This window comes from Pangasianodon hypophthalmus, chromosome 21 (assembly GCF_027358585.1).
Source record: "Pangasianodon hypophthalmus isolate fPanHyp1 chromosome 21, fPanHyp1.pri, whole genome shotgun sequence".
NCBI classification, from domain to species: domain Eukaryota; kingdom Metazoa; phylum Chordata; class Actinopteri; order Siluriformes; family Pangasiidae; genus Pangasianodon; species Pangasianodon hypophthalmus.
Window position 1 is genome coordinate 7,677,294 of NC_069730.1, and position 17,776 is coordinate 7,695,069.

At 37.9% G+C, this 17,776-nt stretch overlaps 1 protein-coding gene across 1 annotated transcript; it reads right to left on the reverse strand.

The window, feature by feature from the left end:
- Nucleotides 1–5,741: 5,741 nt before the first annotated feature.
- rpp40 (ribonuclease P/MRP 40 subunit) lies at nt 5,742–12,376 on the reverse strand. Its single transcript, XM_026941264.3, has 8 exons — nt 12,135–12,376; nt 10,651–10,792; nt 10,494–10,559; nt 9,573–9,668; nt 9,345–9,470; nt 7,387–7,579; nt 7,175–7,309; nt 5,742–7,047 (listed from the first exon to the last, which is right to left on the reverse strand). The coding sequence occupies exons 1-8, from the start codon at nt 12,249–12,251 to the stop codon at nt 6,849–6,851; spliced, it is 1,074 nt and encodes a 357-aa protein (XP_026797065.1). The 5' UTR covers nt 12,252–12,376; the 3' UTR covers nt 5,742–6,848.
- Between the last annotated feature and the right edge of the window lie 5,400 nt (nt 12,377–17,776).

Consider the following 17,776-nt stretch of genomic DNA (forward strand, 5'->3'; position numbering starts at 1 on the left):
CAGTACAGTGAATTACTGGCATGTTTGATTAGTCCCTTAAATTCAGTGTAATGTACTGCATTTTAAAATTAATGGCAGCTTCTGGTATAGTGGTACCTGCAGGGTTTATGCGATTAGTTTCCAGCAACCTTTTTTCAGGGTAACACTGGTGATGCTTTAATTGAGGGCTTAGAATTAGAGGATGGGGCAATGCCAGGAAACCTCTTTGTTGCTCTAGCATGTGTATGGGTAGAAAGAGAGCAGCTAATGGTGCCAGTCATTAATGTGGGCACACTTCATAGAACTTTGGAGCAGCATACATGTATTGCAATTTTAGATCAAGCTGAAGTCATTTCAAGGGAGATGAAGCAATAATGTTTCAGCTGGTAGATGTGGGAGAGTTGAAGGTGTCCATATATTTGTATGAGGCCATACTTAACAATCAGGAACCTAGTATTTTTACAGCCACAGACACAAGTCACGTATTTATCTGATGATACCTGGTACAAGTTGCAAGGATACTAAAGGATTATGCAGATATGTTGAGCATAGGGAAAATGACTGGCACTGATGTGATACAGAAAGAAATAATGGTGGTAGTGGCACCCCAAACCAGTATGAGAAAGTTAAAACCCAACTCTTACAGCAAGGACTCATTGGTACAACTCTTAGAGCAAGGATTCATTACTGAGAGTAGCAGTCCCTATTCTTCACCCCTGGTGATTGTGAAGAAGAAGGACAGTTCTTTAAGAATGTGTGTGGATTAGAAACTGCTGAAAGACTACCCGTCCTCTCATAAGATTGGATTGATACTCAGTCTTGGACTTGGATAGTGGTTACAGTCAAGTTGTGGTAGCAGAGAAGGATAAACATAAAACTCCTTTTTTTTTTTTTTACACTGTTTCACCTCTATGAATTTATCCTGATGCCCACTGGGCTGTGCAATGCCCCAGGAACCACCTAATGTCTTAGAGAGAGGCTCCTGAGGGACCAATTTTTCCAGCCATTACCGCTATGTCTTTGAGCATCTCCTTGCTTATATTAGTGTTTTTGAAAATGTGGTGTGAAAGTGAAGTAGGTGTCATATTTAGGCCTCATCAGAAGAAGTGGCAGAATGGTCATGTCCAACAAACCACACAGAGTTAAAACTATTCCTTGATTTTGCTGGCTATTACAGATGGTTCGTGAATATTCTTTCTCAGGTTGCAGCCCTACTGCATGCTTTGTCTGCCTCTGCCTCCCCAAAATCAAAAAGACCTCAGAATCCATAAAGCATAAACTGAATTCAGAAGTATGGTGCCCCCAAAAGATACATCAGAGATTGTGATTTGAGGATGAAGTAAACTGCTGTCTCTGTAAAGTATATATTACTTTATATGCTAGTACTGGGTATGTGCCATGTGTCCTGTTGTTCGACCACAGGTAATTTATGATGTGCTGGGAACAGATAACAGTCATTTCAAGAGGCTTATCAGCAAGCAAGAGAACAAATAGAACATTCTGCAGAATTAAAAAAAAAAAAGTTGGTCTATTGTAAATATCACAGCATTCAAAGGAGGCATAAAATACAAGATCTGTGGATGCCTGGAGCAGCTTGTGGAGAACCACCAGTGTTACAACAGCATGGATTCTTCTGATGAAGTGGAAACCCTGTGGGCATGTACATTAACCCTTTAGAAGGAGGCTAGATGGAAGGGAGATCAAAGCAAGTGATATATTTTAACAGTGCCCAGCTTAGGGAAGAAGGAGATGTGTTGTTGCAGGGTTCTGGGGTAGAGTATCATTGTGTCAGTACCTTGAGTCTCAAGATACATGCCATCTCAAGTACAACCACATTGCTCTGCCAGGCAAACAGGAAGAACGCACTGAAACCTTTTTTTCATCTACCCAGATCAACTGCTGAGAATGGAGGCAGAGAATGGAGGAGAATGGGGCTGAGGCTTGAATAGTTGCCCACACTATTTATTTGTGTTTAGTGGCTCTTAAATATATTGTGTCTGTGCTAGTAGCAAGATTATGGAGGGAGGTAGAAGCCCTTCAAGCCACAAGTAATTTATGATTTTATGGTGTTTGCCAGCAATTTTTTCTTTCAGTTGTGTGGGGGCAGTTTTATGGTAGGGTACCTGGCTATTGGTGTATTTATGGTATCCAACTGCAAACATTAATGGCAGTGCCCAGGCAATGGCATGAAGTGTAGACTATTTTGTTGAACAGTCAGAGTGCAATGACTCAGAATAAACTCAGACAGAATGTGACTTACGAATCTGGGATTTCACTATCTAGAAGAAAGCCATATTCCAGCCTTTTGCTGGGGATTGGTCCAATTGCTTAGTACATTTGGTGTTTCAAGGAAAAAGAGGGGCATGTAAAGAATTAAATATCTAATTGTTAAATAAAATTAGTGTTTTGTCATTATTTTGCCAAGATGACAGAAAGAAAAATTAGCCCCAATGTGACTCAAATGGACTAAATGGTTGAAGCACTGATATAACTTTCTTTAACTGCATTGTTTTCATCAACAGAGATTTTAAGATTGAACCAGGCTGGTTCCTTTGGTTAAGTCAAGGGCTTATTTTCAATATGGCATCCATTGGAGAGTGATCCTCTGGTAATGGAGTATGTGACTGGGCAAGTTAAAGGGAAATGCAGACACCAGATCCACTCCCTCCCAGGCCTACTGTTCTCTAACACCATAAAATGCTTTCATTATGTATCTTGATGAGTCCAAATGTTGACATAATTTCTGCCTTGAGTGAGTGTTTTTCAAAGGAGCAGAAATCAGCAGTGTTGTGTGTGGATAAACAGCATTAACGATTTGCTTTCATTTAATGTTCCCAATTAACTCTGCCCAGAAAAACACTGCATTTATCATGGTAAAATGATTTTTTGTTGGATAAGTCTTGAGGTGAACCCCTTAGAGGATTGGAAGAGGAGAGCTCTCAGCCCAGTGTAGATGTCCTCTGCTTCCTCTTCTGGCTAACTTACCATATTAAGGTATAGTAAGTCAATATTTTCCCAATGGCCAAACCCAAAACTCAAGCCCATCCAACATGCAGTAGCCTAAAAGGTGTTTCTGGGAAGAGCTGTAATTGATTTCACAGTACACATCCACATCAATAGGTAGGAGGTTTTTATGGCGATAAATAATCAGAGGTGTAAGTAAGATATTTTTACCCAGATTTGCTCCTTATGTAGGTCTATCAAGATTCTTACTTCCACTTCTTCACTTTCAACAGATACAGGTAGCTACATTTCTGAACTACTTTTTCAGGAATCAGCCTCCCATTTATCATAACATCAAGATGATGGTGTACTTAATTGCAAGGATTCCTCCATGCTTCTGGTCGTCCATGATGATACTCCATCTGGGAGAACCCACACAAGAATCACTGCCCCCTACTGGCCCCGCACTTTGCATGGCACCATGGTACTTTTTTCTTTTTTTTCTTGTATTTTCACTACTGTATAACATCTGATTCACAGTTGATTAGCAGATTATTCGACCAAGTTTCCATTTACTTTTAAGTGAGTTCCGAATCTATATGCAGATATACTGTATGTAAATCTCATAATGAGATTTTGACATTTTCTTCTACTGTATATAGAGTTCTAAAACTACAGGTTTTCCTGAACTGAAATGTGTATCTCTTTTGTACATATCTCAACCACAATTGAAGTTATGTAAGGAATAACACACAACAAACCATGCAGTTATATGAAAATAATACATGCTGAGGTGCTGTGATATGGCCCAAAGTGGATTGATTTCATATAACCGCATGATCTACAGTGTTGTTCCATTTATACCAAAGTAATTTGCCAATGATTACAATGTTTAATTTATTAATTTATTAATAAAATAAATTTAACACTCACTCTCTCAAAAAATGCAGCTTGTGATTTTACTGAGAAACCAAGAAGTTTAGATTCCACATTTTCCGATGCTGTGAAACTTTGCAAAGCACAGTAACTGTTACAAAGCACTGACACTCACTTTTTGACTCCTAACAAAGACTGTCACTACATCAACTATATACGTTTTTTTTTTGTTAAGAAAAATGTTTCTTTAATCTGTTTATTACTAGTCTTAGATTATGTGGAATGTCCATCATACATAGAGCCTGTGTATGAGCTCTTACTACAGAAACAATAAAAGTGAAAAGGGGGGAAAATTGCATTTAAAGATTCAATTTTGGCTTAACTGTGGTACAGGTGCATGATAGATGGTATCAGATTACAAGCTGAATTGATTAGGCGTATGTCTGTTTCGCACATGATCAAAAAACCTGATCAAAACTTACCCAACAAGATCAGCAAACATACAGTGCTGCTAGAAAGTTTGTGAACTCTTTATAATTTTCTGTTTCTGCATAGATCTGCAGTCGTAAAACTAGATAAAGAGAACCCAATTAAACAAATGACGTAAAAACATTATAGTTTTTACATTTATTTATTGAGCAAAATGATCCAATATTAAATATTTTCGTCAGATAAAGTATGTGAACCTTTGCTTTCAGTAACTGGTATGACCCCCCTTATGCAGAAATAACTTCAACAAAATGTTTTCGGTTACTGGTAATCAATCCTGCACAACGGGTTATAGGAATTTTGGCCCATCCCTCCTTACAAAACTACTTCAACTCAGTGATGTCGGTTCCTTGCAGGAACTGTTCTTTTTAGGTCCTTCCACATTATTTCTGTTGGGTTAAGGTCTGGATTTCGACTTGGCCATTCCAAAATGTTAAGTTTCTTCTGCTTCTTTGTAGACTTACTTGTATGCTTAGCGTCATTGCCCTGCTGTATGACCCCACTTATAGTTAAGCTTCAGTTCACAGATAGATACCCTACATTCTCGTGTAGAATTTGCTGGTACAATCCAGAATTCATGATTGTTATGACGTTCTTATGTTGGAATGCAGTGTTTGGTTTTCACCAAACATAATGCTTTTCATTTAAACCAAAAAGTTTTATTTTGACATTGTAGACATTCTATACAATTGTGTGCTTCCAATTTTGTGGCAACAGTTTGGCGAAGAGTCACATATGGGTGTGATGGTTAGGTGTACACATAGTTTCGGCCATATGGTGTACATGAAGCTTAAATGTGATCACCAGTATCCCTCAACAATATTAGCTTGCCATCCTGGCTATCTAACCAGAGAGAACTGAATCATTCCTAGGTGTGATCCACTCCTAGACCTAATTGTCTAGAATTACTCATTACTCTGAGTATTGTCATATTTAATGTTTAAAATATTAGCTTGTACTTTATATTTTTGTTCTAACTGTTGCAAGAACAGCAAACAAATCGTTTCAACCAATCTTCTATGGCAGTGCTCTATAGAACCATTTCTGAATAGAACTGATTTACTGTAATATTACAAAACAATGGAATGAGAAATTATATACTGTGATGCTGGACCTCAAATAGAAGCACCACCTCAGCCAAGCCCTGAGCAGCACCATGGACAGCAATGCAAATATTGGCACCAGCACACGGACCAGAGGCATGACACCTTGGTAGGGCTTAAGCAGAGGTCGTACTCTACTGTAACATTTTCTCTTTTTCTCCACATTAACCCACATTTGCTTGCCCACATTGCACACAAACTTTTTCAATATTATATACTAATATCAAATAACTCATGTCACTTCTGCAAAATATCACATTTGTCACACTCAAATGGAAAGTCAGCATAAAAAAAAACATTTGTGCATATGAACTTTAGTGTAATGAATTCTCAAACTCATTTTTACCCAAATGTAAAGAAATATGTGAAATTTGTTTATTCAGTACTGTGAGATGTTAAAAGCATTCATCTGAGATTTGAAAGCAGCAATAGAACCAGATTAACGGCCAGCATATAGAAGAGTTTGCGATGGAAAGTAAGGATAAAACAGCTCAGAAAGACAAGTAGGAGCAAGATTTTAAAGGGCTTTGAAAGTAAGGACAAGTAGATTATACTGAATGTGGCAAGAGACTGGTAACCAGTGTAATTGATACAGCACAGGTGTGATCTTTCAGTGTGTGTTAGTAATCAGTCTGGGTCTTACTTCATGCAGTATTTTCCCTGCTTGGGCTAGTGCTCTTAACTGCTCCAGGTATTCTGTACAAAACACTTACATGATCCTTCATTCTGGAACTAGGTGAAAAATATGAATGGCTGTGATTAGGGGAATGCAATTGTAGCTCAATCATTTTACCAGGTGATTTAGGAATTCAGACATCTACAAAACCCTGATCCTGAACAAGGAAGAAAAAGTGTTCCCACTATGAAGTGATATCTATTACATTACATTTCCACTATTTCAGAAGCATGTAGAGTTTGTAGAGGATGTAGATGGAAACCCTGATCCAGCCAATATTAATTTCCCTTCCATCGTGTACTGCTCTGATTTCATCATGTGGCTTGACCCTAAGCGTGACACTTCACGAGAACTTGTCACACCCATTACCATTGAGTAATATTTGTTTCTTGTTTGCATAATGTTGAAAAATGAAACCTTTTTCCTGCTCTCATTGCCTGCTTTGAACTGCTCTACAATATTATGAATGAGAAGGGGGACTATAAATGCTTCATTTACCGTAAAACAATACTTACATCATGAGACAAATAAACCTTGCCATTTGCAGTATTGTGCTGAATTTAATACTGTTCAAAAGAACTTAACATTTTTATCAATAATGTGTTCTGTTAGCAAGATGTTACTATTTATTATTGTTCAAATAATAAGATAAAATAATCATATTTAACAAAAATCTCATTTCCATTCATATAAAAAGGTCTTCAGGGCATAATTTCCATATGTCAGAAATGTTAAGTAGCAGAATGAAAAATAACCTCTTTCTCCAATCCAGATCTAGTTCATCATGGGGGACAGCAATCATGTGCACCAGTTGCCATGTGCAACCAGTAATCCTGCTTCTTGAAGCAGACAAAATTGTAGAAGTTTTCTCCCCCTTTAAGGAAGCCATGTTCTGTCGTTCCCCAGCACACAGGACTATCCACAAAGCCATGCACAGTGAGGGAGACCCAAACTGCAAACTTTGGCGCATCAAAATACCTTCTGGATGATCAGAGAGATTGAGAATGTTTCACGTCATTATTTTTATTCATTAAAGGTATTTCGTTACATTCCTGTGGATACAAAATGACACAACAGAGAAATTTACTGCTAAAGCAAGCGAACTTACCTAAGCTCTTGTAGTAGTGCAGAGATGTCTTCAGGAGGGATGAATCCAGTTACTGTGCAAAGAAGGGCCTGGCTCACAGAACTGCATGGCTCCGGACATGCATATGAGGACAGGAAACTTGTAGCTGAGTTTTCACTGCAACAACATCAATAACACCATCTGCCCAACAGAAGTAATTACATTTTCAACAAATAATTCCACAGAATACTCACCAACTGATATTCAGGTTGACTGCCCCCAGCCACTCCAGGAAGTGCTCTGGGGTGCATGAAAGCCTCTTTCCCTGAAGATCTGAGGACTGAAGTGATGGACACAACAGATCTCTCAGATTGTGGGTACTAAGAGTAGGCCTACACTTCTCGTATGTGTACTGAGACATGAGAACCTTCAGATGTCCATCTCGGTCTGAGCATGAGAGTGACACTGATTAGCACACACCCAGAAAACATTGTCTTAAACATACATACAATCACTAAGCAATGGCAAAAAAGCTTCAAGTGAACACTAACATAGCAGGGCATCAATAATATTATTATGACTAATATTGTTTTATTTATATAGTACCTTTAATACACTAATTGCACGTTATGTGTACTTGAAACCATGTTGAAACAGTATGTAATTCTCATCAGTATCTCATTTATAAATCTAAGCAGTTGAGGGTAAAGGGCCTTGCTCAAGGGCCAAACAGTGGCAGCTTGGCAATGCTGGGGTTCAAACTCATGACCTTCCGTTAAGTAGTCCAATGTCTTAACCACGAGCTACTACTGCCACACACTAACATAAACCCAGGGGCAGAGAGCAATCCACCTGCTAGCATATTTTTGGGCAGTGGTAGGAACAGAGAGTCCTGAAAAACACCAATGCAGACAAGGGGAGAATATGTGAAACTTCACACAGACAGTAAACTGAGCTCAGATTCGCACCCAGGACCCTGGAGCTGTGAGGCGGCAACACAACATGGTGCGCCACATGTAAATATTGAAATAAAAATAAAATAAAGCCTTCGCCCTATCATTGGGAGATCAAAAGCTCAAATAATGATGAGACACAGCCAACCATGGAGAGAGCAAAACTTCCTGTGCTCTCTGGGTAGGAGAAATGCAATTACTCTCTCCCCTGTTAATCAGAGCGTCACTAACCGATCATGGTGTCTGTGAGCTTGTATACGGAAGTATACGGAAAAGGGTAGTTAGCACTTTCCTCCAAGTTTGTTCATGACAAAGCATGAGCAGCAGTTTGAAAAGGTGCTGTGGTTGGCTTCATGTGTCTCAGAGGAAACACCTGCTGGCTGTTGTGTAATGGGGGAGAACTAGCTAGGGGGAGGGAAATGACAATTACTAAACCTGGGAGAAAAACAAACAAAATTAAAAAGTCACAAAAATAACAAGGAACAAATAAAAGTAATACTAAAATTCTAAACTAAATTCACTGCAAACTGTAGAAAACTGTTCTGTGCTGGGTCATAAGGTGGGGCTTCCACAACTTGCAGGCACGAAAGAAAATGTAGCCTCTGTGGGACTTTTACTAGTCCTGTACAAGACAATCTTAAATAACAAACATACACAGAAAGTGATTCATAGCAATTAAAATAATTAAAAATATATGTCCTTCAATCCCAAGTTCTGAGGAGAACTAAGGGACGAGTAGGCACAAACCTTTTATCAAGGCCACAAAAAAGTCAGATGCATAAGCATGAAATGGTTACTCCTACACATTTGTGTCATACTTTAGCTGTTACATTTAGTACCAGTTGCAGTCATCTTTTAAACAAATGTCATGTATTACTTCATAACAATAGGCAACAAGTCACAAAAGCATAACTCCTCTCTCATAAGAGAAGGTCAACAGCTTAAATCCTAAAGTGAGACTGAACACAGTCTTAGTGATGTGAATGTGGAATTGAAAAATGATTTTGGTGTCCAGTTAACAAAGTTCTACCCTAATTGAAAGTAAGATTTGAAATGAAATCTCATCTCAGCTGGAGGTTGAGTGGAAGGAGTAGCAATTAGGTGAACATTTTAATCAAAAACTACAGGTGTAGTTTTTGTGAAGAAAAGTGTGAACAGAATTGAAAATACCACTAAAAGAGGAAATATATAGATATTCATCACAAACAAAAACAAATCACTTAAATGAATAAAATCTTTCAAAGATCTCCAATACAAACCTGAATGGCAATCCGTTAAAAGAAAGTCGCTTCTCAGCGGCACTCTTTCTTTCAAACTTAGCAGAACTTGCTGGTATCTCTTTGCACCAGGAACCAAAGATTTATCAGTGAGGTCCACAGTTACAACTGCAAATGTAGAAAAGTAATATGCAAAAATGTACATTAAATCAAATTTAGATAGTTTTGGAGTTACTGTCTATTTAGTTAGAAGCTGATAAAACTTTTCACCATATCTCATGGGCTTTCTGTGATTGTATAGCGAAGGTTTTCCCTCCAAGCCAAGCTGCTCATACGTGTCCTTATCAAGAGACAATACTAACTTTCCTGAGGAGGAGAAAAAAAAGAATCACTACATAGTGCACCTGTCCAACACCAAACAGAGTTCAAGCGTCAAACTTTAATTACATAATTTACTTTGGTAAATCTGGTATTTCCCCTATTAGATCACCATTTATGACCAGGCATAAAGGGCAAAATTATATATATATATATATATATATATATATATATATATATATATATATATATATATATATATATATATATATATATATATATATATATATAATTTCCCATTTATAACCATTTCCCATTTATAACCTTCTGTTATAAATATCAATAACTTATATATACACTACATTTTAATACTTTCATACCAGCCCCATTACATGTTACTACTACTGTAGAAAATATGTTTGTCATATATATAAGTGAACAGTGTTTAGGAAATAATTACATCAAATTATCTGATGTATGTATGTGAAAATCTGTTTGTGAAAACAAACAAACAAAAAAGACAATGAGTCAAATCCATTTTTTGGTATATTTAGATAAACACAAATTTAGTGATCTATTCCCTCATTTGCATATTTTAACAGAAAACTGTAATACAATTTTTTCGTATTACTGCATATTTTCAACAGTAAGCTTTAAAAAAAAAAATTAAAAATCATTCAAACGCCATACCCACCCGTATTACTGTTAGAGAACTAAAACTGACTAATCTTGCCTAACTCTCCTTTAAAAAAAAATAAATAAATTTGAGTGAGGGATTTCAGTTGGTACTCAAGTAATTCATAAGCAAAATACCACCCTGATTCTTGCAAAGTAATTTTCAGACAAAGACACTTGTTTCTAAATCATACTTACTGCTCAAAAAAGCAATAATATTGTCTTCATCAAGTCGAGTTTTGTAGGAGAGTGCATAAAAACAGCCTGTGAAAATAAAATGAAAAACATTCAGGACAGAACCAAAATGAAGCAAACAACTAACACTGTGATAAAAGAATGCAGTCTTTGCTTTTACCTTTCTTAATTATTTCAAGCATATCCTCTTCCAGGAATCTGTATACTGGTAGATCCCGAACAAGGTAATATGAACTGAAATTACTGATAACTTTTGCTATCTCAGCAGGCAGTACTCCACATTCAGGTATCAGTAAAGAAATCTGCGAATCAGAACATTTAAGTACAAAACGTACTACATGAAAAGTGTCCCCAAACAAACCTGGCATTTATTTATTTTTTTGTTATACATAAAAATACAAAGCGTCAAAGAGTCACATCTAGTTAACAGCTGGGGCAAAGAGTTTGGCATTTGACTTTCACTCAGTCTGTTGAAGTGAATCCGTACTGCAGTGATTCTCCAGTAAGGAGTCAGAGATCACTGTGTTTAAAGCTCAACATTTCTGGTGAAAAATATTTTTAATTGCTCATGATGATTTAGGGGCACAGTAGCATTTGCGCCTCGCAGTTTCAGGATCCCCAGTTCAATCCTGAGCTCAGGTTACTGTATGGGTGGTGTTTCAGTGCATGTTATCCCCCCCCCCGATGTCTATGTAGGTTTCTTCTGGGTTTCCTCCCATCTCCCAAAAGCATGCCAGTGTTGTGAATGAGTGTGTGAACGTGTGCGCATTGGATCTTGCAATGGACGAGTATCCCATCCAGGCTGTATTCCCGCCTTGCACCCAGCGTTCCTGGGATAAGCTCCAGATCGTTCTCGACCCTGACCAGGATGAAGTGGTTACTGAAGATGAATGAATGAATTAATGAAGACTTAAAACGTTCTTTAGTGTACTTAAAGTTAATTGATACACATTTACAACCTTATTTTGCTCACCATTACAAAGAATACCATTAATTCTGTGGCCTACATAAATGTTTAAATGTTCTAAAACGTTATATATATATAAATATAAAACATATATATATATATATATATATATATATATATATATATATATATATATATATATATATAATATAAATATACATAAATATATATATATAAATATAAAAGGGAACAGTTCCCTAGAAAGGCATTATCATCATCATCATCATCATGAAGCACTGGACTGACAAAATGACAGGTTTCATTACACACTGAATTTTATACTACTTTTTATCTACTTCAATATATTTTAGAAAAATGCAGTCCGGAAGATATAATTAACAATGTCCTATAAGAAAGCAAGAACATTAAATTAGCATATTCTATACAAAGCTAAACTGTAAAGTCAGATATGTATTTAATGAGTAATTAATGGATGCTGTTTTCAAGAGTTTGCTTCAATGTCTCAGTGTAAACAGTGCAGTGGTATGAAAACTACTCAGCCAGCTGTATTTAGAGCTCGTGGAAATATTTCTGGAAATACTTTCATTCCTTAGTCTTGAGCGAAGAATGTTATCCTCCAAACAAGCACATTTAATCTACCATTATGTCAACCAAACGGAAAGAACCGTTCAGTACTGCTAAACAGCACTAAAGGCAGCAGTATTGTCTAAGCTCACCTTATAGTTGAAGCTGTGTTTAGACACGTGCACTTCATGACGTGATGCTTCATTCAAGAAGTTGGATTTTTCACAGACTAATATTCTCCTCGGACATTTCTCCAAATGTGGAGGCATTTTTACACACAGAGAGTACACTTATAATTCGTTTGTGCTTTATAAAATTAAAAGAGTTTGGAAAGCTACTTCGGCGTTAACATCTCTTTCGCCCCTTTTTCATGTCGGTTGACAAACAGAATAGAGCTGCGCTACTGCCACCTGCTGCACTGGAGGCGCGTTTTAAAAATCAGCACGCAGAATCTGGCGTACAGAGCACTGGCGAGGACAGAAACTGATCAGTGGGGGGCCTGGGGAAAACAGGGTGGGCACTGGGAAAACATGGTGGTCACTGGAAAAACATGTTGGGCACAGGGAAAACAGTGCCCACCATTGGGAACAGAGCAGTGGCGAGGACAGAAACTGATCAGTGGGTGGGGCTGGGGAAAACAGGGTGGGCACTGGGAAAACAGGGCGGACACTGGGAAAACATGGCGGGCACTGGGAAAACAGGGTGGGCACTGGGAAAACAGGGCGGACACTGGGAAAACAGGGCAAGTCTGGGGAAAACATGTGGGCACAGGGAAAACAGGGTGGGCACTGGGAAAACAGGGTGGGTCTGGGAAAAACAGGGTGGGCACAGGTTTTGAAAAGAAAACTCAGATGCCAACAGTTGCTGAAAAGCTCTTAAATGACTGTAGAAAGTGCCCAGTTAGTTATATGAGCCAAATGCCAGTTGTATATACTGCAGCATACACCCATAGCATCCCTTCTCTCTCTCGCTCCGTCACACACACACACACACACACACACACACACACACACACACACACTGTTCCTTTAATCAACTTTCCTTTGAGAGTTAGAAGTTCTTAGTTAAGCAGTTAACTGGTGTTTCTTCTTTCCTCTCAGTAGATTCCATTTTATACCACAGCATGGATGAATGCTCAGATCTGATTGGTCAGGTGTGCTGCATTAATTTTGTGCACCAACTTTTCCCACACTCAGTGTGAAATTACAAAGTATAAAATTAAGTGAAAAGCTATCAGAAACATTTTAGGGAAAAATAGGAAAAATAAAAAAGTTACAATAAACTTGTTGCATAAGTGTGCACACTCTTTTATAATTGGGGATGTGGCTTTGAATGTGAATGAACCAATCACATTCGATCTCTTGTTCAAAAGTAATTATCATACAGCTGTCATCAATGAAATTAGTCTGATTAACCCCAAATAAAGATCAGCTGTTTCGGTAGGATTTTCTTGACATCTTATTGGTTTCATCTGACTGCTGAAGCCATGGTCTGCAAAGAGCGTACAAAGCCTGTATAGGGTCTCACTGTCAAAAGGAATCGATCAGGAGAGGGGTACAAAAAAATTTCCAAAACATTATATGTACTATGGAACACCGTAAAGGCCATCATCAACAAGTGAAGAAAATTGGGTACCACAGTGACATTACCAAGAACAGGATGTCTCTCCAAAATTTACAAAAGGACAAGACAAAAACTTATCAGGGTGGCTGCCAAGGGACCAACAGCAACATTAAAGGAGCTGCAGGAATATCAAGTACTGATTACTCTCTGCATGTGAACTAAATCACCCCAAATCATTTGGCAAATGTTTGGTGTTATGGTATGATGAGACCAAGTTCAAAAGGTATAATAAATCCATAATTACAAAAGGTTTGTTGGGTGTAAAAAAAAAAAAAAAAAAAAAAGAACACCATACCCATGGTGATGCATGGTGATGGCAGCATCATGCTTTAGGGCTGCATTTCTTTAGCCAGAACTGGGGCTTTTATCAAGGTGGAGGGAACTTGAATAGCTACAAATACCAGTCAATTTTAATGCAAAACCTTCAGGTGTCTGATGATGATGATGTGGTGAAGGTTTTTTTATTTAAAAAAATTTAAGGAGACATTTATTTAACATGGAAGGCATTTCGGTTGTAAGCGCTTTGCAACAAAGTTTCCCATCCCAGGAAAGTCTTTAGGACAGGCGTTTACCCTTTCCAGTTTCTTAATAAATTGACAGGCTGCATTTTCTGAGAGAGAGAGAGAGAGAGCTCTGATCGAGCGAATGAGAGAGAGAGAGAAAGATTGCTATATTGCCGGGATGTACCTTGCATTTCTAGTGCTTTCCCTGTCAATAGAACCATTTCCCCTACATTTTATGATGCCCCATGTGAAGAATAGTATTTGGCTTTTGCAATATCAGAGTAATACCAAGCAATTTTAATTTTAAGTGTAAAGACATTATTTTCATAGGAAACGTCCACATCTTCACCAGGTGGCGCCAAATTCTCAACAGCATTTACAGTGTAAGGGCCTTTGCCTGCAAACGTTTTGGGCACTGGTCACATTTGTTGCTAAGCTCATTCACGGTTAGCTTCAGGAAGGATAGGTTAGAACAAACTATTATCATAATAGTGTTATAGTGTCATAAGTATTATAATTAGTGGTTATTAATAATTAATAGCTAGCCTTGCTTAGGATCTATAGTAGATCTCCTAACTGCATAGCCTGGAGTTTTACAAAGGCATGAGAATACAGGTGCTATTCTATGCTTTATTTGACCTTTATAATTTACACTAGTTAATTATACAGTTTACACCACAGTGTGTTGTGGTACCGTGTGTTACTTATAGTCCCCTGCAAAAGTATTGGAAAGGCAAGGCTGCACACCGAAGACATTTGTTTTTGCTACACACCAAAGATATTTGAGTTTGACATCAAAAGATGAATATAAGATGATAGATCAGAATTTCAGCTTTCATTTCCTGATATGTACATCTAGGTGTGCTAAACAACTTTAAACATGGCACCCAGGTAATCAAAAATACTGGAATATTTTTGAAAAATCACTGGAATGTGACTGACAGGTGTTTCTTATTGCCCAGGTATGCCATGTTAAATTGACTGTTTAAACAACTAATAGCTCTGAATGGCTACTCTTGGTTTGAGCCCTGAGTTTTGCCTGTGAAGACTGAATTAGTTGTTAAAAAGGATAAACCAACATGAAGACCAGAGAGCTGTATATGGGAGAAAAGCCAGCCATTTTGAAGCTGAGAAAAGAGGGAAAATCTATCAGAGCCTTTGTACAAGCACTGGGTATAGCCAATACAACAATTTGGAATGTACTGAAAAAGAAAGAAACTGCTGGTGTACTAACAACCAGACATTGAACAGGTCGGCCAAGAAAAACAACAGCAGTTAATAACAGAAACATTGCAAGAGCGGTGAAGAAAAACCCAAAAACAACAGTCAGTGACATCATCAACAACCTCCACAAGGCAAGGGTGAGACTGGCCAATTCAATCACCAGACCTTAATCCAATTGAGCATGCATTTCACCTCCTGAAGAGGAGTCTGAAGGGAGAAACCCCCCCAAAACAAACAACAACTGAAATAAGCTGCGGTACAAGCCTGGGAAAGCATCATAAAAGAAGAATGTGACAGTTTGGTGATATCAGTGGATTGCCGGCTTGATGCAGTTATTGCAAGCAAGGGATATGCAACCAAATATTAAGTGTTATTTACTTTACGTCTATCTGTTCCTATACTTTTGCTAACCTAAACATTGGGTGCTCTGCCACCAAAGGTGCCATGTTCTAAATTGTTTAACACATCTATCTGGATTTGTTACAACATCTGTACATATCAGGAAATGAAAGCTGAAATTCTAATTTATTGTCTCACATTCATCTTTTATCTCAAACCTAAATGTCTTCATTGTACAGCAAAAAAAAAAAAGAATTGACCTTGCAGTTCCAATACTTTTGGACGGGACTATATATAAAAGTAAATAATCTAGCGCAGATCCCCTATTCGCTTACACTATAAACTCGGATTTGGTTTTAATTAAACTTTTGAGGGGTCATTAATTATTTTTTAATGTTTTGTAAAAAAAAAAATGTTGTCATTACTAAATCAAATTAATTGTTTGTATTCAGCTGAAATATTCAGTGCAATGATCATGTTAAGCAGAGATAGCTTAGTATGTTACATTTCTGTAAGGAAGCGGAGGGGCCCATTTCTAAGAAATTTTTCACTTTAGAAACACTGAACCATGCTATCAAAACATTTGCATATGCTTTTAATGACAATACTGACTAGCCTCAGCCTATTGCCCATGACTTCTCTAATAAATGGACCATACGATGAAAATGGCCATCAGACTGCTCCCAGTTCTCACTGGCCATAAAGTACCTGAAGGAGACAATGCATGGAACATTCTGATGCTCCTCAAAACACCACTTCATTGAGCATTATCCTGAGATGAGTAAGGCATTCGGTCCACTTTCAGATGTCTGGACAATGCGCTTCAAGGGAAAGCAGAAATTTTTCAACAGGTCATTCGTAATGCTCACAACTTCAGAAATGTAGCTCTTACACTGGCTGTAAAGCATCACAAACTGATGGCTTACTGTCTGGACACAAGTTCATTTTTCAAGCCCTAAGTTGAAATGAACAAGGTTACTACAGCACTGATGGCATCTTACCCTGAGAATGTCAAACAAATTTTCTGCCAAAGAGTTCCTCAGCTTGCAACAGTTCTTGTTGCAATACAGATATATTTGATATTGTGCTGATATGATACTCTCATTAAAGAATTAGATATTGTGCTGATATGATGCACACTGCTGGTTCATGCTCAGGCCTCCCTAAGCAGATCAAACAGATTGTGGCAAAAAAGCGATGACTGCATTGTACCATGAGCATTCCAGATGTTTTGAATTCTGTGACAGCACTAACCCCTCTCTGTGTGCGTGCAACTAAAAGAGCTTAATGATCTTTTCCCCTCTTCCGGCATACAGATTTGGAGATAATTTAATAGTGACACTCTGGTATTATTTTCTGCATTAAAAAGCCACGAGTGTGATTGATGCAATCAATCAAGCAACACGGCTCCTGATGGATTCTAAGCGTAGCCCTAAATGGTCATAATTTGCAGCTTTTTTCAAAGACGTGCTAAACTGTTTTTTGATTATGCACTGCACCTGTCATATAAATATTTATGTATTGTAACTTTCCTCTCATACTTCATTTTGCTGATAATACTTACAATGGCTCAGCAGCCAACTGTTCTTGAGGACATGTATATTTCTAATGAGCTAATTTTTATTTTTACTCCCAAGATGACGGCACACCAGAAGATGACCTTAAGGGTCATTCTCACAGAGGTGGATATAAGAAAGGTCACCCTGAATATGAGGCCTGCTACAGTGGAGGAACTGATAAGCAAGCTTAAAGAATTACTGGGACTTAATTACAACTACATTCTCCAATACAAAGATCCTGAATTCAATTAAGAACTATGCAGTCTGACAGATATTGCAGATCTTCCAGAAAAACCAGCAGTCAAAGTCATCCCTGTACTTGAGCAGGTCAACCTGTCTCAATATCTGATGAAATCTTAGGTGACACACAATACAGCAGATACAGAGATCCTCTCACACTCATCTCAGGAATGACAGACACAGTGGCCAGAACTATTCGATATCCCAACTTTTTCTGTTGATGTACAGTATAGACTTAGGCAAGCAGATCTGCTGTATCTTAGGGTCAGAACACATCTAAAAGTATCAAAAGATCTAAAATATGAG

Coding starts and splice junctions, on each gene's coding strand:
- rpp40 (XM_026941264.3), bottom strand. CDS start 12,251: ATGCCTCCACATTTGGAGAAATGTCCGAGGAGAATATTAGTCTGTGAA. Junction 7,580..9,344: donor TTTAACGGATTGCCATTCAG/GTTTGTATTGGA, acceptor TCTCATGCTCAG/ACCGAGATGGACATCTGAAG. Junction 7,310..7,386: donor GTCAACCTGAATATCAGTTG/GTGAGTATTCTG, acceptor ATGTTGTTGCAG/TGAAAACTCAGCTACAAGTT.